This window comes from Bidens hawaiensis, unplaced genomic scaffold (assembly GCF_021521415.1).
Source record: "Bidens hawaiensis isolate Kalapana, Puna unplaced genomic scaffold, B.hawaiensis_p1.1 tig00017574_1, whole genome shotgun sequence".
Lineage (NCBI taxonomy): Eukaryota > Viridiplantae > Streptophyta > Magnoliopsida > Asterales > Asteraceae > Bidens > Bidens hawaiensis.
Window position 1 is genome coordinate 159,908 of NW_027492659.1, and position 21,961 is coordinate 181,868.

Consider the following 21,961-nt stretch of genomic DNA (forward strand, 5'->3'; position numbering starts at 1 on the left):
CGGCTAGAGGTGGGGGGTCTTCGTCTAGAACGACATCCTCGATGAGTTCCGACGTGAGCACGCGGTTTGACAACTTGGAGCTTGCACTTAAAGAGTTTCGCGAGGAAAAAAAACACTCGAAAGAGGAACTCAAGATAATACATGAAGAAAGAAAAGCGATGCATGCGGAATACAAAGCCATGCATGAAGAAAGAAAGAAGGCTAAATCGGAACGACAACGAGAGAAGGACTTCAAGCTCCTCGCAAAGGATCTCTCGCATCTAGATTCGGCCATGCGGGCGTTTTTGGAGAAAAATAAAGAGAGGATAATAGCAAAATACGCAAACGAGGACTCAGACGCCGAAAATTAGTTGTAATTTTTTTTCTATTTGTATGTTTTTTATGTGTTTTAGTTTAATTAAGTTTGATTTTTATTATTTAGTTTGTTTTATATTAACTTTGTTAGTTTTATTAAATTAGACTATACGCTATGGGGCGCCCATGGCTGAGGTGGCGGGCGCCGAACACCGCCGTGGGGCGCAGACGGGGGAGGGGCGACGAAGATCCGGTCGTTGCAATGGCTGGCGCGGTTGATTGAGTTTTGGTGGGCCCCCTTTCAGCAGCTCTCTCCATCTTTCTCACACACATACATATATATATATATATATATATATATATATATATATATATATATAATAGGGGCGCCACCATAGCGGGGCATCTTTGGGGTGGGTTTCGAAGCCCTCGGTGCTTACGTGGCGCTGACGTGGCACGGTGGAGGGGCTTCGAAGCCCCCCACCATAGCGACCAGTCTTAAAAAAAAAAATAAGGGGCTTCGAAGCCCCGTCACCATTGAGGGGCATCTTTGGAGAGGGGCTTTGAAGCCCCCATGGCACACGTGACGCTGACGTGGCACTGGGGAGGGGCTTCGAAGCCCCTCACCATAGTGACCAGTCTTAGAGGACCTTGTGTATAGGGGTGCAAATGAGCCGAGCTGCTCGCGAGCTACTCGAGATCGGCTCGTTAAAAAGCTCGTTCGAGCCGAGCTTTATCGAGCCCGAGCCCGAGCTCAAGCCTAAAAATAAGCTCCTATTATAAACGAGCCCGAGCTTTACTTATCGAGCTCGATCCTACTCGCGAGCCTAAACGAGCCTGCAATTTATATACTTTTTTTAAAATATATATTTAATAATTATTAATTAATAAATATAATGTTAAGAAAAAATATATAATAATAACTGAATAATATATATTCTTTTATACATAAAATTATAATAGAAAAAAATACATAAAATAATTATAATTATATAAAAAATTAATTGATAAATAGTAAACGAGCCAAGCTCGAGCTTCAAAGTCCATTCACGAGTCGAGCTCGAGCTTTGAAAATAGAGCTCGAGCTTTGTGTAAGTTAAACGAACCGAGCTCGAGCCTAGTCGAGCTCGGGCTCGGCTCGTTTGCACCCCTACTTGTGTATTTGTTGATATGTTAAGAATTAAAATAAGACAGAATTACAAATTTTGTCCTTTAAAATAAGACGAATTACGGTTTCGAGTTTTTTTTTTCCAAAAGCTCGAGCTCAGCAAGATATTCACTTAGTAATTAATTTAATGCATATATAATTATTTTTGTATGTTTTGAGAAAGCCTGCTCGAGCTTGTGTGCAGTACCTTAAACAGCCAAAATTCGGTTCGAGCTCAGCTATGCAGTGTAAACCTTAATAAATAGAAGTTCGAAAGAGTTAAAACTTAAAATTACACTAGGCTCATTAAGGCTCGACGAGCCTAAACGATCTTCATACACAAGGCTCGAGTTTAGGCTCGATAACTAAACGAGCTTTGTTTGAGGCTCGGGCTCAGATCAGGCTCGGTCGTTTTGAGCTTTTTTATTTATTTGATCTCAAGTAGCTCGCGAGCAGCTCGGCTTGTTTGCACCCTTATTTATGTGTTTGTTCTGTATTATGAACTTGTATCATTGATTTGGGAATTAGATTGAATATGTGATTGTTGATGTTCATGTGATCATACCGATCATTAGATTGCTCACTTTCATGATCATTTCAATAGGTTTCAGATGAAGGTGACATTCTTTATGTGTTTCCAAAAGATTATCGTTCAAAGCTTGCTTCTAAATCACTTTTGATACGAACAGAACCTTATATTGAGAAAGTAAAGGTATGTTAATCCCAACTTTTAAGGTTGTGTTTGAATATGCTGTTTAAAATTCTAATACTCAAATGTTTAATGCTTAACATATCTGATTAAGTGATCGATAATCCATTATGATTCCTAAAATTTACTATGCAAACCTAATGTGGTTTTGCAGTCTGGTGCTGCATACTTGGTCAGGGTTACTTTTGGAACTGCATTAATTGCTTCCATTCTTATTGTGTATACAACAATCATCGCTATTCTCACAGGTAGCAGGTAATTGGTTTTTGTTATAATTTATTTTACGAGTATGCTGTTATTATCATTTTTCTTAGTTGTATTGAATATTAGTGACAGTGATGACGATGATAGTAGCAGCAAAAAACGTAGCAGAAAAAGCAGAGAGCGTGCTTTTGATTTGCTATTCTCTATAATGCCGAGTCCATCAGAGTTGCTTTGGTAACATTTATTTAAACATTTTTTTTTGGTATTTTCTAGATGTTTTTTAATTCATTTGATGACAATATTGCTTCTTGTCTAGGTATTGGGATCCATATTACAATCGAAGGCGATTTCATAATCAAGAAAGTGGAATGAATTTTATTGAACCCGCAAGTCCAAAAGAGTAATTTTTATCTTTACGCTAATCATTTTCTGATGTGACAAAAAAGTAGTACACTTTATCAATCTTTTGTAGGCATTTTCATTTGTGTTTGGTGATGGTGATCCAAATGAAGGTACTGAAGAACAGAGATGGAAAATGGTAATACTAAAGCACTTATTCTGTATTTTAATACCTTTTTTTTGTATTTATATTTCATACTGGTAATATTATTATATTTGTACTCGTATCTTAATATTGCAGATCGGTCACTACATTGGATCAAATGATGGTGTTGTAACAGCCGAGGAACTTGCTCCATATCTTGACGTAGAAACTGTTATGAAGAAGGTATGAATAATATTAAGCAGCAAAAGTATACTTCAGGATGATGATTCATATATATTATATTATTTGTTTAGGATGATGACTCATACATGTTACCTGTTCTGCTGCATTTTGATGGTCAACCACAAGTGAATAAAGAGGTATGTTGGTAGATATAATGTCATTATCTGAAATAAACAGAATTTAATGTATAATTATTAGATATATACTGTATCGTTTGTCAAACATTATTGCGTGTATTTTCATATCCTGTAATCTAAGTGGCAAAATGCAATGGGTAGATTGGGAACAAGTTGAAATGTGTTTTGGTTGACGTGAAATACCTTCAATTAAAAAAAAATGTATATATATTTACCGTGCCAAATGTAATTACAAAAGTTAAATTATATTTAACAGTAATTGTTTTTAAAAAAAATCATTTAGGAGGTTTTTTACAAACCATTCAGGTTACTTGACCCTGTTTTTAATCTATTAGCAAATGTGTTGAAAATGACACCTTAAATTAATAGTAATATTTTTGGAAAATTGTTTATTTTTTCTCTAAATATCGTCCCAATCCAGGGGAACATCTTGTATCAGTTTCCATCATTTCAACATACAGCTGCTTCAAACATAACCCGGATCAGTTGATTTTTAGTAAATTGTTGAAACTGCCAACTTAATATGCTAGCAATATTGTATTTTGAAAAAGTTTTTTTTTGTTTTAAATCTCACTTCAATGCAGGGCAGCATCTTGTATCAGTTTCCGTCACTTCAACGTACAGCTGCTTCAAAGAAGAAGAGTAAAAAGGAACTGGAGAAACTATTCAGGGAACGGATTGGCGGGCCGCATAAGTACTTCAAGGAAAATAAATGGGAATTAAGGTTTTAACAGTTTCTATATTTTATTTCCATACTTTTTTTAGGTTGGTTTAAAAAACAGCGTGTGGGTTGAGGCGTTTTGGTCCCAAAAGTCGAGGCCCGAGGTGCACATAGGCCTGTAGACGAGCCAGACATTTAGTGAGCTGTTTGTGAACCATTCGATAGGAAGTTCTATTGTTTTTATTTATTTAATAAATGAACGAACACGAATGAACATGATTACGTATCTCGTTTGTTTGTGTAGTTAAACGAATGAACATGATTTCATATCTCGTTCGTTCAATTATGTTCATTACATTCGTTCATTTATGCTTGTTTGTTACGTTTGTTTATATCTTTCTTTTAGATCCCTTACAATGTAGTCTAGCTTTATGAAATTAAAATATATGCATTTTAATTTAGTCGAGTTTTATTAATTTTTTTAGCCTCAACAGATTGAAGTTCACATTTACTTTAATTGGTTATCGCTCAGTTATGTTTGTTCATCTATGTTCAATTATGTACGCGTGTTTACGTTCATGAACCATTTGTTAACGAACGAACACAAACAATCACGAAGACACTCAATTTCTTAACTAATGAACACGGACAAGAAAACCTTGTTCATTCAATTGCATTTACTTTTTTTGACATTTCTTGATGCTCACTATGCAGTAAAACATCAAATGAAGAACGGGCCATGATTGGTGGATTGGGGGCTCTTAATCTGTTTGGAGTGATTGTTCTAAGTGCCATGCTGAAGTAATAAATCTCATACACAAACACACATTTTTAATTATTTTTTTTTAATATTCTTACTTGTTTTATGTGATTGTATATGAAGGAATGCAAAAGTTGTTGAACCATCGTCCCTCCTTCCCTTTGTAATTAAAATACTCCCTTACCTTCAGGTATGTGGGCCCAATTTCAACTCGTTTAAGTGCCATGGGCCAGTTAAGTTATGTTTTGTTGTTAACGGGTCAATTGTGTTTCACAGTTATATGCAGTCTTGTTTTTTGCTATTCCTACGGGCCGATGGTGTTAGGAACAAAGCGGCGCGCGGAAGCGAAACAGCACACACATGCACAACGATAAACACACATAAACGAAAATATAAACGACACAAGAATTTAACGTGGTTCGGTCCCCGCGAGGGGACCTACGTCCACGGGCTGCAACTAGGTTTTCTTATTAGCTCAGAACCAAGATTACAATTACATGATGGGATATATATAATAAACAAGATTAGGGTTAAACATAATTAGGAGCCAAAACCGGGCCTTCTAATAAAACCGGCCCAAAGGCCTTCATAACCCAACAATCTCCCACTTGAAGGCCTTGCGATAAATTCCAGCCTGCCATCCAAGTAAATATAACAATCTCATTCATCCAGTAACTCTAGTAATCTTCAGTAATAGAAATCAACCAAGCCTCCAGTTCCAAGAACAAGCTAAAACTTCAACAAAAGAAGTTCTCCAAGCCTCCAGTTCTCTAGGAACAAACTAAGATTTCTACCAATCCACACCAGTTGCAGCGCCCCTTTCCATCAGTTACCTGAAAGGCCCATTGAAGCTCCCGAGAGCTCCAATCCGGTCATCACAGACCCAGCCATGACAAAACCCGCCAATGGCTCATCCTCAATCTTAACCGGCCCTCACTTACTCACACTACCGGCTCCAAAGACTTCCAGAGGATAATCACTCTCCAAAAATCAGCAGACTATACCAGGAGAGATTTTCACATTCGGATTTCCCAGTCTTCCGAACTCAACGTCCCTTTGGAAACAAACCTAGAACACACCGCGTGCTCCCACTGTTACCAAAACCCCGAACATGTTCAGACCTCCGAATACGCTCAAGCTAACATCACTGTGGCTCCAGGCTTCATGTCTGCAAACTGAAACCCCTTAGCTCTACCCGATTCAGCGAGCCAAGACCTTATAACTCGGAAGTTGGTTCACTTCTTCCGACGATACAGAGACCGTATCTTCCAAAAGTCTTTAACTAAAAGATTCAACAAATGCTTCATTGAAGTGAGTAACAAGAAATAAAGCAAACTAGAATCTTGAACCCAAGAGTCTTCACCGCCTTCACTGAGTCTCAATGCATCAACCCCAGATGCATTCTCAAAAGCAGAATTCCAAACCTTTCGACATCGACTCTTAAAATGTCTCACCTCTACGCAACCTACCAAGTCGACTATGCCCAGCTCCCACTGTTCATGTTATCCCAACCCATGCCACACCAACACTCCATGAGATGAACCCCACTCGTACTATCCCGGCAAATAACTTTACCCAACACGAGATTATGAACCTCTCAAATGGTGTACCACTGATCACCACCAAACAAGATATAACTTCACAATTCCAAACGAACAAGAAGTAATAATCACAGTTTCGAACCAGCTAACAGGCAAACAGCTATAACAACAGTAGAACTTTCATGAAATCAAGCGGTACCAAGGGTTCTATGACCGTACACACGATCAGTTAACTCAAACCCTAACCGAAAGATCATCCAAACGAGCAATAGTTAACATGACTTGCCACTAACCTCATTTTTTTTTCACTTATGCCGTCACCAGCACACCCGCTGGTTCCATTTTCTCCAAGTTTATCCATCACCAGTACTATATCCAAGTTCACATGACAAACCAATCAACCAAAATCCAAACCGTCAAACATTTCGATCATAACCACCTCGTCTTCAGTTATAACAATAACAAACGAGAACAAATCGAAAACAGTGAACAGACACAACAAGGGCACGGGCCTAAACTTGACGATTGTTCAACAGAACACTGCCAAATAAACCGATTTGCTCTTGCAATAACCGATAAATCAACTAACTGTAAATAAACTATATAAAGTTACCTCAGACTAATCTCTTGCAAACAAATCTGAACCCGAACCTAAATGGTCTTCACAAAACCCGGTTCCCTGAAGCCGAGCAACCTCCAAAGAAAAACCCTAAAACCCGAAACACCCGACCCGGTGCTTCACCTGCAACGCCCGAGTGAAACCTGCAACTCCAAGAAGTCCAAAACAGGAATTCTAATTGCAAAATCACCCGGAAAACCGTCCCAAACAGCCCTGAAAAACAGCCCCGAACAGCCCTGTTAACCAGAAAAACGAAGATCTCTGACAATACTGTTCACCGCCGGAATCACTGTTCACGGCCGGAAACACTGTTCATGCCGGATACTGTTCACCGCGGCACTGTAGCGGCGGCACTGTAGCAGCCCTTCTCAAACCAGCCTCTTCTACCTTTTTTTTTTTTTTCCGATCGATACCCGTGCAAAACCGTGTGTAAACAACGAGCCAAAGCTCTGATACCACTTGTTAGGAACAAAGCGGCGCGCGGAAGCGAAACAGCACACACATGCACAACGATAAACACACATAAACGAAAATATAAACGACACAAGAATTTAACGTGGTTCGGTCCCCGCGAGGGGACCTACGTCCACGGGCTGCAACTAGGTTTTCTTATTAGCTCAGAACCAAGATTACAATTACATGATGGGATATATATAATAAACAAGATTAGGGTTAAACATAATTAGGAGCCAAAACCGGGCCTTCTAATAAAACCGGCCCAAAGGCCTTCATAACCCAACAGATGGTTTCTTATTCAAAAAAGAAATGCTGAAATAGAAAGAAGGAACCAGGCGCGAGAGCTCCGTGCACAGGCGCTTCAATTGCCGGATGCCACCCTAAAACAAAAGGTACGGTTTAAGCGCTTATAGGGAATAGTTGGTTGTAATCAAGTTGTAAACATGCTAAACTGGTGGATGGTTGTAAAAATGGGTTAAACGAATAGTAGAAAGGCTAACTCGTTTATTTAAACACAGGGATGCAAATGAGCCGAGCCCGAGCTCCACTTGGCTTGAGCTCGGCTCATTTTGACTTACTAGAGCTCGAGCTCAGCTCGTTTTAAGCTCTTTTTCTAAAGCTCGACTCATGAGTTGTTTTTTCAAGCTCGGGCTGGGCTCGCTTATTTTTTTTAGTTAATGTATATACGTTTTTTAATTATTTTTATATATTTTGAGAAAAACCTTAAACAAGCCTAAGACCGGCTCGAGTTCGTGTAGTAACTTAAACGAGCCAAAGCTCGGCACGAGCTCGACTGTTCATTGTAAACTTAACTATTAATACACAAGGCTCAACGGGCCTAAACGAGCTTCCATACAAGCTCGAGCTCGGCTAGTTTCGAGCTTTTTATTGATTCGAACTCGAGTAGCTCGCTAGCAACTCGGCTCGTTTGCATCTCTATTTAAATGGGTATAGCAGGTCAACCTGACCACGACCCGTTTATAAAATGGGTAAGACATGACAACGCAAAACCTGATTATTTATAAATTTTATAATGTATACAGATTCTGAGTGCTCAAGAAATGTCGGACAGGATTGTGATTGACCAACATCGGATCGTGTATACTACTGATAAAGATGAATCAGAACAAGACTATGAAAAACACGAGTGGGACATGAGGTTCAAAGATGCATAGTAAACTGGTTCATAGGTTAGTAAAAAAGGCTGAATGTCTTACGTAATTAGTTTTTAATGATGGTTATTTTGGTACACTTAATCCCGTACTGACAAGAGATTGAAAAGCACAGCCAATCACGAAGGCCAGAGTGGACGAGCAGCCCATCTTGTACTTGTTTTTGTGGTAATATGGTGAAGGTTTTGTTAAAAGTAGTTTTAGGAATGTCTTGTGGTATACTATATATTATGTCAGTGGTTGGGTTGGCTAAAGGAACACTCTTTAATGCTAATTAAGTAACCCCAATTGATTTGGTTGATGTGCGAACTTGAGTTGTTTAAACTCGTATTGTGCTGTTTCTTTTGCATGTTACAAGTCTATAGTTACAAAAGGAAATATTAAAACTAAAGTAATTATTATGTGTAAACTATAAAACTCGGTTTATATCCCTTATAGTTAAAATTTTGACATACCGTGGCCAGTTCAAGTTATGACATAGAAATGTATACTCGGATTATATCCTTACTCGAACCTAGCATGAACTAAGTTTGTCACATGAGTTAAAACTGATACGGGCTTATTTGGATTGATCTGAAAACAGCACATTAGCCTAAACATCTAATTACCAAAATTTTCATATTTTAAACTTTAATGTTTATTCCAAAACACATATTTGGTACGTCAACTTTTATCTAGACATCGTTTAAAGAAACGTCACTCACATATGACCCAGATATGACTAATGTGTTATAAAAGTTGTATGATATAAATGATCATATGAGCTGCATGACATACAAAAAATGATCATATGGTTATATGAGGCAAATCACACGGTTCATCCGATATATTTAACTAAAGTCATGTGTTATTCTCATGATTCTTCATTCTCCATGCTTCACCAACGCCACTTCACTATTTACTCAATTACTCAACTTATGTTATACCTACCATTCTTCATTCTTTAGTTAGCTTTTAATATTACAAATATTAAAAGAAAAATGTAAGCCAAACAATTGGTGACACCTCACCCAATCGTCCATCTATCGAGAATCATATATGTAGCCGGGACCATTCTCACCACGCAAATAATCATAATGAATTGGTGTTCGGGAGGCGTGGTGTTCGATTCTCATTATTCTATTATCACATCATCTCACACAAGCTTTAATGCAGGCATATCGAATAGTCTAACAAATAAATAACTTGACACCCTAGTTGCGATGTGCGCATATAATGTATATATGCGTGGGCCCTCGGGTGGGCAAAAGTGAAATTGCACCAACTTTGACGTTATTTTACTAATTTCGTGAAAATAACGTCAAAAGTGGCGGAATGTTAATCAGGCATCATGTGGTGGCGTTGATTGCCGAAAGACAAAGGTACATACACCAATTAGCGGGTGTCACAATGGTTCGGTGTTATGTGTCTAATGTTCAAGGCTTGATGCAAAACTACTATCGAGCCGGGGTCTCACCGGAAACAACCTCTCTATTCTTACGGGGTGGAGGTAAGGTTGTCTACATCTTACCCTCCTCAGACCCTACCATAGCTTTGTTATTGATGAGATTTACTAAGTACGATGATGATGATGATGATGATGTAACCATTGACAACAAAACATGCACATATTTTTTCATTTTATCAATATTTTTGAACAACTAAATTGTAAATTGTAGCCCTTTATTAGGGGTGAGCAAAAAACGATTCGGAACCGTCAGAACCGAGGAACCGGAACCGAACCGGTGCCTCAGAACCGCTAATGTGTGTACCAGTTCGGTTATCGGTTCTCATAATTTGCATTAAACGGTTCCCGGTTCGGTTTCAGGTAAAACCGACGGTTCTAGACTTGGAACCGATGAACCGGAATATTCAAAAAACGTTTTAAATAAATTTACCAATTCTCATTTTTTATAGAGTAACTTATTGATCGGTATCCATTCAATCATTTTTTAATTCAAATATTCTTTCTAATTAATTTTGATTTAAGCTATCAAGGTAATTTAATATAAAATGATATGATCTTCCATTAATCTATCGTTGCTAATGATTTATTTAACTTCAACACTAAGGTTTTAATAAAAAATATAGTGGATATTCATGTTGTAACCTAAATTAGTTTTACCATGAAAGAAGACATACAATTGTATAAACTTGTTTTGCAATTTGCAAAGTTTGCATAACTCAGTTGATAAATAAATGATCGAACCGGTTCTAGCCAGAACCGATTAGCGAGAACCAGCTTTAGCGGTTCTGGAACCGAACCGGTTTACTATAATAGGTTCCAGTTCCGATTCCGTTTTCATTCATTTTCGATTCCGGTTCGGTACTCGCGGTTCTGAACCGTTGCATAGCCCTACCCATTATAATGAGCAAAACATGACTTTTATTTATCTACCAAAAAAGGAAAAGAAAAATAAAATAAAAAATCTTAAATCAAATCAAAGTTTACTGCACAATCACGAGAGTTTATTAAAAACCTTTTGACTAGACATAAACCCACGAGCCAACCACACTCCTCCGGCGCCCACCGATCAACTACAACACCATCTTCTTCTTCCATCATTCATTCAATCAATCAATCATGACGTTAATCGAAGAAGAACAATTACAACTTACACAACTTCAAACACTAAAAGGCCACTCCGATAGGGTTTGGGGTCTCGCTTGGAACCCGGTTACTGGCGCCGACGGTGTTCCGGCCATGCTCGCTTCCTGCGGCGGCGATAAGACTGTCCGAATCTGGAAACAACGGAGCCCTAACTCTACCTTTGATTGCTCGGTTAGCTTTTTTGTTTTTTTTTTAATGCATACCAGGTGTTCGATGAATTGCTTGTGTGAGATTTGCTTGGTTATGGTGCTGAATTGAGTCCATGTTTTAAGTTTTTACAGAAACCCTATGTATGTTCTATTATTTGGATGCACCTTCTGAATTGAAAATTCACATCTTTGTACTAGGACGGGCAATCGGGTCAGGTGGGTTTGGGTCATGGGTCAGAACGGGTTTGGGTCAGGACAGGTCGATTCAAGAAAGGGTTAATTTGGTTCGGGTCGGATCAGGTTGTGGGTCAAAGTGGGTTGGTTTAAAAAAATGTTTTTTTATAACATTAATGCTTGTGTGAGACTGGCTGAATTGAATCTATGCTATTTCAGAAATTCTATGTATGTAGGGCTGTAAACGAACCGAACTGAACAAGGCCTTGCTCATGTTTACCATTAGGCTTTGGGTTTAGTTCAACTGAAAACTGATTACTTACTTGAAACTTGTTATATGGAGCTCTTATTGTGGCAGTTTGTATTTAAATGATCGTTAATTAGCGCATTTGATTGCTTCAAACCTATGCTTGTAACCCTAGTTGGAGAACTTTTCTGCTAAATGAGTTTCAACACTGCAAATTTTGAATTTTGTTTCCTATTAAGTAACATATGTTTCAATATATCTTTTTGAACAAGTTAGACTGCTATTTATACATTGATTTTACATCTTGTATATTGATTTGTGATATATATGTTGTTTGAATCACCTAGGTGTGTAAACGAGTCGCGCTCGAGCTCGACTAGGCTCAAGCTTGGCTCGTTTTGACTTATGAGAACTCTTGGCTCGTTTTGAGCTTTTTTTTAAAGCCAAAGCTCGGCTCGTTTTTTACTTAATAATTAATTTGTATCTTTTTTAACTGTTTTTATCTATTTTGAGAAAACCTTAAACGAACCTAAGCTCGGAGTTCGTGTAGTACCTTTAAAGAGCCAAAGCTCAGCTCGAGCTCGGTTGTGCAGTGTGAAATTAATTAATAGAAGTCCAAAAGAGGCAAAACGTAAAAATTAAGGCTCGTTAAGGCTGGGCGAGCCTGAACGAGCTTCCTATACAAGGCTCGAGATCAGGCTTAATAACTAAACGAGCTTTATGTAAGGCTCGGGCTTGGCTTGGTGTGAGCTTCTTATCGATTCGATCTCAATTAGCTCGCGAGGGGCTCAGTTCAGCTTGTTTGCACCTATAGAATCACCTGATGTTTATATATGGTTTGATATACTGATTTTAGGATTATGATTTTATATATATTGTTTAAATCACCTGTTTACTGTTTTTATACCAGTTTTATGTTTGTGATTTTATACCTGATTACATAACAATTAACAAATGAAAGTAAAAATAGATATTGATTTTATATACCTTATACCTGTTGTTACTGTTTTTGAATAACCTGTTTTTTTGTTTTGGGACTTTGAAATTCAAAGCTTAATAAAAGTGTTATGATCCACCTTTTAATTTTGTAAACTTTTGACATTGTTCAGGAAGTATTAGAAGAGGTTCATACTCGGACAGTTAGATCATGCTCCTGGTCACCATCTGGTGACAAGTTAGCGACTGCCAGTTTTGATGCCACCACTGCTATATTGGAACAAAATGGGAATCAATTTGATTGTGTGGCCTCCTTAGAGGTATTTCTCCGTTCATGATTTTCTTTTGCATTATCCAGTCACTTCTTTTTGAAACTTTCTGAAAATAATTAATCCATTGCATTGATTTGAATTAAATGCAATGTGTATAGGGTCATGAAAATGAAGTTAAAAGTGTATCATGGAACGCATCTGGTTCACTTCTTGCAACTTGTAGCCGAGATAAATGTGTTTGGATATGGGAAGTTTTGCCCGGAAATGAGTATGATTGTGTTTCCGTGTTGCAAGGACACGCACAAGATGTTAAAATGGTCCAGTGGCATCCGACGGTTGATGTTTTATTTTCTTGTAGCTATGATAACGCTATAAAGGTAACACACATTCTTCATTAGTATGACTTTTATAACTGATTGTAATATTGAATAATCAGTCTTGCATGAAACCGGAAAAACCAAACCGAAGGTTTTTTTAATTTTTATAAAAATCTGAATTTCCGGTTCGGTTTCGGTTTTGCATGTATCAAAACCGAAAATATCAAACTGGAATTATGGATTTTCATGTTTGTTTTGAATGTTAATTGTTAAGCGAAGTATAAAAAATAATAAATATAACCGAAATATATTAGCACAAATGTATAATAATCAATTAACCATTGATTAACAAAAGGTTTTAGGCCCAAAGTTTTAGATCCAAATTCAATATTCTTGGGCCAATCTTGATTGATCAGCTCTTCGCTCTTCTTCAAGGAGTGAGGGAGCAAAACAAAAGCGAATCAATGAAATGAGAAGCCCGTGCTTCCTTACTCCGACATGGCATGGAATAGAGGTTCCACCTAAGACATGAATTTCATTCCACTCCACCGCAAACCTTGTCAATTGTTCTGTTCTCATAAAAATGGCTTGAACTGGTAAATCCGGAAAGTCTAAATTTGAATGGTTATAAAAACTCAAAAACCGAATTTCAGTTTTTAGTTTGGTTTGAGCCCAAAACCGATACTTGCACACCCCTGATTAGTCTCTAGATAATCAGCTGTAATCAAATGTGACACAGGAATAGGTGTTTGATAGTCTATTTATTTAAAGATTTTGTAAGTAAATTGACTAAAAAAAGACATTGCTTAAGTAATCCTGTTTTTTTAATGAAAATTTCTTTTGTTATTTTAATAATTATTTTTTACTAATAGAATTATTAATACTGAAGCAATCATTCCAGTCACAGTGTTAACTGAATTTCATAAATTTGGTAAATTGTTTTCTAATTAAAATTTAATTGCATATGGCAGGTTTGGGCAGAGGATGGTGATAGTGATGATTGGCGTTGTGTTCAGACGTTAAATGAATCTAATTGGTACTTCATTAATCTTTTGCTATTTATCTGAACATATTCATATTTATTTAAATTTATTTTTTGTTTTCTACAATATACCAGTGGACATTCATCTACGGTGTGGGCTATATCTTTTAACACTACCGGAGATAAAATGGTTACTTGCAGGTAATGGTTTAAAACATGTTACTTTCAGTACGGGTCAAAAAAGGACGGATAGACCCTAAACACTTTTTGTCAAAAAATTTGTAAATCAATTACCAATAGTTAAGTGTGTCAAACATGGTTATAAAATTTGTCTATTTATTTAATGACAGTCTTATTTCTAAATTTTATTTAGAAGGTTTTATGCATTAAAAATACTCGTAGGATGTAGGTTTGTAAACGAATCGAATGAACACGAATGGAGCATAATCATGTTCGTTCTTTTAACTTTAACCGAACGAACGAGCGGACATGAACAATTAAACGAACGGATTATCTTGTTCGTGTTCGTTTGTTAAGAAAATGAACATTTTCGTGTTTTTTATGTTCGTTTCTTGACAGTTGATACGAACGGTTCACGAACTGGTTCGATGAACGTTGAGTTCGTTACACGGATGACTTTTAACACATATGACCTATTAGAGATAAAACATGACCCGGATTGATCATTATACGTATCATCATTGACATAGTTTCTGACAAAATAATTTGTAAGTAACTGAAAATTTGTGAGTTAATTTGCAGCGATGATATCGCCATTAAAGTGTGGGGTGTTGACATTGCAAAATTACAATCGGGTGATACTAACACATCTTGGTGAGGATAATTCCATTATTTTTATATTTTATGTCCACCAATTAATGATCCATGTATGCTCACATTCTCATGAAATGCTTATATAATACCCATCAACTTTTTTACAGGAGTCACCTTTGCACGCTATCTGGTTATCATGATCGAACAATTTTCTCTGTCCATTGGTCAAGGTTATATAACATATATATGTTATTATATTTGGTGTTTTATATTGTTATTTATTCGTCTAATATTTGAATATTACAGGGAAGGTATAATAGCTACTGGAGCAGCCGATGATGCTATATGCTTATATATCGAGTCTGAAGATCATTCGGTAGGGAACAAAAATTGACTTTTATCGGTCAACTTATTTGTTCAACTTGGTTTTTATAGCGTTTATAACACGGGAGTATTCTTCGTTTATGCAGGTTGATGGACCAAAATATAAACTAGTTCATAAGAAAGAAAAGGCTCATGACATGGATATAAACTGCGTGAGATGGAGCCCCACGGTGATCTTTTAATATTTAAGACTTAAATAGATGTTGACTTTTTGATGACTTTGTGGCTTTACACCTAAAAACATTTGACTTATTTACAGGAAAATAGGCTTCTTGCTTCTGCAAGTGATGATGGTACAATCAAGATATGGAAGTTGGATTCAATGCCCTAATTTTGTAAGGTTATTTAAATTTTGTTTTTTTTTCTATTTGTTAAATTGTTTATTTGGATGAGAATTTAAGAATGCCGTACTTTGTAAAAGTTATTCCTTTTTTTTAATTTGTGCACAAAAAGGTTGTCTTATTGTGAAAAAGGAATATTATGGTGGTTTGTATGATCCATAAACCAGATGAAGCGTGATCATACCCGAGGCTCGTGTATTCTCGTTACAGTCTTGATAATATTTTTAGGTTCGTGGTTAATGGGTCAAGATTGTACCTAAACAATTTAATATCAGTGGTATGAGATTTGATACCAAAATCTTATATTGCTTGGAGTTTCCTTCGTAAATCTCCGCATGCTGTTGGTTTTATGTACTTTGTACTCATTTCTGTTATATTATGCTTGTACCGATTGTTCTGTAGTTATTACATTTTGACAATTTGACTTGAACTCAATAGAAAGGAATAAAGCGAGTTCCGAAAAATCATGTGGAAAGAGTTGCACCAGTTTTGTTAACCCAAGCCTGCTTCAAGACTTGTGCGTCTATAAGTTGTAGATGCATATGGCAGACGATGAAATCATGATTTAAAAAAATAAAAATTTCATCATGATGATTTAAAAAAGAAAAACCTCTTCTATTTTGGTGGCTCAACTGGTTTTATTTTTCTATACATTGCATCTTTGGGTGTGTACGAGCTGAGCCCGAGTCCGAGCTCATTTAGGCTTGTGTTTGGCTTGTTTTTGTTTAAGAGGGCTTGAGCTTAGAGCTCGGCTCATTTAGAGTTGTATATTTGTAAAGCGTGAGTTCAGCTCGTGAGTAGTTTGTCAAACTTGGCTTTGGCTCTACTTGTTTATTATCTTAAAATATTATTCAAATATTTATATAACTGTACAAAGTTTTATATATAATATGGGGAAAATGAATATGAGACTGTTAGGCATCTAAGCTTGGATGCGAAACCAATCAAAACTACGTCGTTTTGGTTAAATCTACCCAAAAAAAATAATTTTATTAAACTTAATTCCTATTTTATAGAGTCCAATTTCCTTAAATGTCTCCAATTTACCTTGAATGAGCTTCTACACAGTTCAATATTGATCGCAACTTTCATCCATGGATGTGAACTGGTCGCAACTTTCATCCATTTTGTGTTTTCATAAAATTTCGAAATTTTCATTTTACCAATCAAAAATTTTCAAGTGGTGGCTATCAAACAATAAATAATAAATAATTGTGGAGACTTCATTTAGATTGAAAAAAAATCTTTTAATAGCCTTTTCACAGTGAATTGATTTCGAAAGTCTCTTATTGCAATTTTAAATATGAAGAATGTTTATGTTTATATTTATATTCACATTCAAAGAACAGAAGTGAAAACAATTCTGATCGAGACAATCAAATGATTATTTTTGATAAGTTAAAGAATGTTATTAATTATTATTTGTAGGCTAGACCAGGGAACATTTTGAGTTTTACATTGCTGTCATTTGTTTACTCTGTTAATCCTTCTATGGTAAAACTGAAAATGATTTGAAGCAGGGAATAAATAATCATTGCATTCAAAATGAAGTGAAGAGAGGAAAAAGAATAATAAGGTTAGTTTTTTTGGGTAGATTTAACCAAAACGACGTAGTTTTGATTGGTTTCGCATCCAAGCTTAGATGCCTAACAACCCCATATTCACTTTCCCCATATAATATATTATATATTTATATAATTTTTTATCATATGTTTATACCATATAATAGTTATTATGCATGTATGTAGTTATTATATAAATATATCAAACAAAATAAATAAATAAAAAAGCTCGTTTAGGCTTCGCAAGCTGACTCGAGCTCGATATATGAAGTTCTCGTTTATTTAATGAGCCTTAATTAAAGCTCGAGTTTGTTAAATTTCAACTCGAATTGAGTTTTTTAACAAGTCAATCTCAAGTGGCTCACGAGCGACTCAGCTCGACTACACCCCTAATTGCATTCTTCGTTTGGAGCAGCCAAATCGTTTAGTTCACAACCTAACGTCCTAATCTAACGGCATGATTGATGGGCCTTATAGCTTTGTTTTGCATGTGGCGTTTGGGCCCAAGTGTTGAAAACTAATCCAGATTCAAATACTACGCTACTTGGACGGCTGCCTCAAATTACAATCATATTGTTCGAAGTTGAGCTTTTCATACTCTAGGTCAATCTTCTGCATATGAGCTTTTATTTTGGTATAAACCCTATTACACACTTTTACGCACCTTTCGGTGTTTTTCTCACTTGTTTCTCTTGTGATATCCAACCAAATACACTCCCTCTAGAGGCGGACCAAGGTAGTGTGACTTGGGTCGCCCACACTCGATGATTATTATTTTTTAGCATATATGCATTTTAGTCACAACTGACCGAAGAACTTTTGACGCTAGCCCCCGGAAATAAATAAAAAAAATAGACAATAAAATCAAAGGTGATATGTGTTTTATAATTGTATTGGTTAACCCACGTTTCTTTAACATTCACTCTAAATGAGGTCAAGGGTCCGAACCTTGTTTTATGCATTTTGATATATTTTTAAAAATGTTATTTAGTTTATTTATATACTTACTAAATGTAATCTAACCTCCTATTTTAGTTTTTTTTCTAAACGGATAATTTCTTTTTAATCCTTGTCGCGTGTGAAGCTTGAAACAAAGGCACCCCCTCCCCTCTTCCCAAACTCATCTCTTACTTTAGTTATCTATTAGTTTGCTTAAACTCACTAATTTTTAAATCATGTTAACTTTGTTTTAGTAATATAATCTTATTTTATTTTTATAATGTTTTTTTTATAATTTATTGAGGTTAGTATGGGGTGTAGTTATTAATAATATAACGGTTTTATAAACTTTCGAATTTTTACAAATTTATGTCAAAGAAACACTATGTTTTTTATGCTTTTTAAATAAAACACTAAGACCTTATCAAGACATCGTGATAGAACTTAATTGAATGAGTTTTTTGTTTTATTAAAAGTTAGTAATCTATAAATTATATAAAATTTAATTTAATAAACTTATAGGTCTTTAAATTTATTTTATCAAGTTTTAATATATGCAAATATTATATATGCCTTATTTTCATGATGTAAAGAAAGGTGAAAAAGAAAAATGTGTGTGTGGAGGGCCCACCATTCTCAATCTTTGGATGTTTGTGGTGACAAATCACAAGCTAAAAATGTCTTTAAACGGAGCCGTACAATGGACCTTTTCTCATAAAGATGACACGTAGACGATTTTGAGCCAATGACATTTTATAAAAATTGGATCTTATTTCATTCAAAATTTCAACTAACAACAATGAAAAAAGAAAGATTCCAAACAATATTAGTGGAAGCACTAAAAAGATTTCACGTTTTTTTTTCTCAGTCAACATTATTAAAGAGTTCCACAAGGTGTTATTATTATCTTACATAATAAGTTATCATCATGCTAAATGCATATTTACATATGCAATATAAGCACAATATTTTTCGTGATTTTTTTAAACAAATCTAGAGTAAGAAGTGTTGCTCAAGAGGCTTAAGTCTTGGAGCAGTGCAAGGTTGAGGATAGCGCCCTAGAACGTTTTTGGTTGGTTAAGTCATGTTGAGGCTTAGAGACGAGTATGAAGAACCAAAGAAATGAAGGTAGAAGTGATTATTTCACTTTATTAGGATGATGGTATTTGTAGGGACGTTTAGGCCGGATGTTTAGCTACTGAGGATCTCTTTAAGGTAACTTGTAATTCATATTATGAACTAACTATACTTACATATAACATCATGTCATCATTCCCATTTAAATGTAACATGGGTTTAGGCTCTATTAAAGCCATTTGTACCTATAGTTGAGTCTTTCTTTTAAATCTTTTGGTGTGTACTTATCGCTTAAGATGTTGTGAATTCTAGCTCTTTGTAGTTTGTGTCTTACCATATTCGATAGTTAGCCAATAGACAATTGCTTGCGTGAGCCCTTTCTAAGTATAATGAATGTTTCACGTAACCTTCCTAACTGACGCCCTAGGTCCAGCATGGTTAAGCCCATGGGACGTGAACGGCCTTGTATTGGAACATGGTATGATTGGACTGTGACTTGGTCTGAGTCATGACGTCTAGCTCCTTCATATTATTTCATTGTGACTTCTATTATGGTTTGGATCCATGTGGTTAACTCAAATTAGCTCGTTTGAGTCGTTTCATTATTACTTAGAATGCAGCTGGAATGTGCTTGTTACTTTTGGTCCGTGACCGAGCTTGAATCACGGTCCGTGTACATTTGCTTTGTGCGCTCAAGGATAGAATGCCTTTTGGCTGCGACTTGCCTTGAGCCTCAGATTGGATGTGCGTGAGCCATGATTGATCCTGAGTCTTGGTTTGAACATCTAGGGCTCATTCTAACTTTGAAAAAAAAACTCTAAGTTGATGACTCATTTGGTTACGGGTGTAGCCCTATTACCATCACACCTTCTTTTGTACTTGATGCTAATGCCGTGGTTGTCCCTAAGTCACGGCTTCATTATGGTTGGCCTGAGGCCGTGGCTTAGCTTCAGTCATGGTTCTTAGGTGTGTGTTATTGCCGGACACTTAGTTCTTAGCTAGCTAAATCGGGTGTAACCGAGTGTCCCAGATCAAATAAAATTAAAGTAAAAAAAGAGAGTAATTAATATTTTTCTTTTTCAGTTTTATACTCTTCATTGAATCGTTATATTATATACGTGTTTATACGATTTTTGGAGTCCTCGGCATGTTACAAAATAAATGCACCCAACATGTCTCAATATAAATCAAAACGTCAATCATTTTCAGATAAGAATAAACTGATGCATCAACTTAATTTCTATATTTATTATCATGACCATGATAGAATATTAATGTAAGGCTTAAGATATTTTTTTTTGTTTGTACAATCACATCTTAAGAGAGTTTTTCCTTTATGCATCATTAGAATCAATTATCGCCGATAAGAAAGTTTTAACAAACCTTATAATAATCTAAACCAAAATGCAGGGGTTACCAAAAATCAGAAATTCAGTTGTCACGTTTAACATGTATGACGTGTATGTATTGACATGTTAATTTACCTCTTTCAATTAAAAGAGGTAAATTAAAAGGTAGGGTATCAAAAAGACCCAAAAACTCTTAAGTACCACCCGCGGGGCACAGAGAATCCTCTCATAAGCCACCCGCGGGGCACATGGATCACCCGCACATCACGATAGAGGAAGAACGTCCATATAATACGCGCGGAAGCATCCGAGCATCCTCAAGAGTCGTCCGCAGGACAAGACATCTGTCCGCATAATAACTAGAGGACAGTACCTGCAGGTAGAGGTGCACAAACCGGTTTTTTTAAAAAAACCGGTTCGGTTATTAACCGGTCCGGTTTTTTTTGGCCCGGAAAAAAACCGGTTCGGTTAATAACCGGACCGGTTAATAACCGGTTTTTGTCTGTCAAAACCCTAACCGGTCTAACCGGTTAGGACCGGTTTAGAAACCGGTTTTTTTATTAACCGGTTTTTTAATAACCGTTTTTTTTTTTTTTTTTTTTTTTTTTAATAACCATTATTTTTTCACAGTATAAACAAACCGGTAACTACAAGGCAAACCGGTAACTACAAGGCAAAACGAACTGACCGAAGCCATTCTTTGCTTTCGTTGTTAGGGTTCTTTGCTTGGAAGATGAGTATGAGTGTGTGTTGGTGAATGTGTTTTCAACAAACCAAAGATTAAAAACACATAACTTTCATTTATAGTTTTTACATTAAAAATACAAACATTAAATCGTTATCGCATATTCGTAACTCAAAAATACAAACATTAAAGAATGCTTAGACATGATTACATGAACAACTTGCTGTTTCTTACTCATTATTTGCCTCCATGTTTGCTGTTTCTTTAACTAATTTTCTTCGCTACCCGATCCCGAGCTATTTCTTAGGTAATCGTCGTACGCGGCTTCTTCATCGATCATTGGTTGAGTGTGTCCTTCATTGACCTCGTCTTCATACAAGCCCGCTTCATACTCCATTTCCCCCTCGAGTGAGCGTTGATGTTGTGCCCTATCTAAAGAGTCCAAGTAATCCTTGTAGCAAATCGACATCTCTATAGCTGGTGGAGTGAGTCGAGTCCTCCTAATCGATATAACCCTGCCAGAAACAGAAAAAGCAGACTCCGAAGCTACCGTGGAAGCTTGGACCGTTAGTAAATCTTTGGCCATGGCGGCGAGGATCGGAAACTCATCCTCCTTACCTCTCCACCAAGCCAGCAAATCAAGACTTCTAAATTCATCCGGAGTCATGTGTTTCACAAAGTTGGTACCACCATACCTTCCAAGTTCACTGCTTGGGGTGTTTACCTTTTGACGTTTACCGGCGTCTTCCCAAATCA

General features: G+C 36.4%; 1 protein-coding gene and 1 pseudogene across 2 annotated transcripts; both read left to right on the forward strand.

Moving 5' to 3' along the window:
* The first annotated feature begins 469 nt into the window (after window positions 1-469).
* On the forward strand, window positions 470-8,873 carry LOC143554274 (uncharacterized protein At5g03900, chloroplastic-like; annotated as a pseudogene). The gene is made up of 14 exons (XR_013138983.1): window positions 470-568; window positions 2,046-2,153; window positions 2,305-2,405; window positions 2,487-2,588; window positions 2,671-2,740; window positions 2,827-2,892; window positions 2,995-3,081; window positions 3,153-3,218; window positions 3,803-3,942; window positions 4,594-4,680; window positions 4,763-4,829; window positions 4,916-4,956; window positions 7,542-7,647; window positions 8,299-8,873. The product of XR_013138983.1 is annotated as an uncharacterized protein At5g03900, chloroplastic-like (transcript).
* A 2,015-nt stretch (window positions 8,874-10,888) lies between these two features.
* LOC143554267 (protein CIA1-like) lies at window positions 10,889-16,087 on the forward strand. Its single transcript, XM_077044066.1, has 10 exons — window positions 10,889-11,188; window positions 12,697-12,843; window positions 12,954-13,172; window positions 14,084-14,148; window positions 14,230-14,295; window positions 14,857-14,928; window positions 15,036-15,098; window positions 15,175-15,244; window positions 15,339-15,422; window positions 15,512-16,087. The coding sequence occupies exons 1-10, from the start codon at window positions 10,991-10,993 to the stop codon at window positions 15,581-15,583; spliced, it is 1,056 nt and encodes a 351-aa protein (XP_076900181.1). The 5' UTR covers window positions 10,889-10,990; the 3' UTR covers window positions 15,584-16,087.
* Window positions 16,088-21,961: the final 5,874 nt, after the last annotated feature.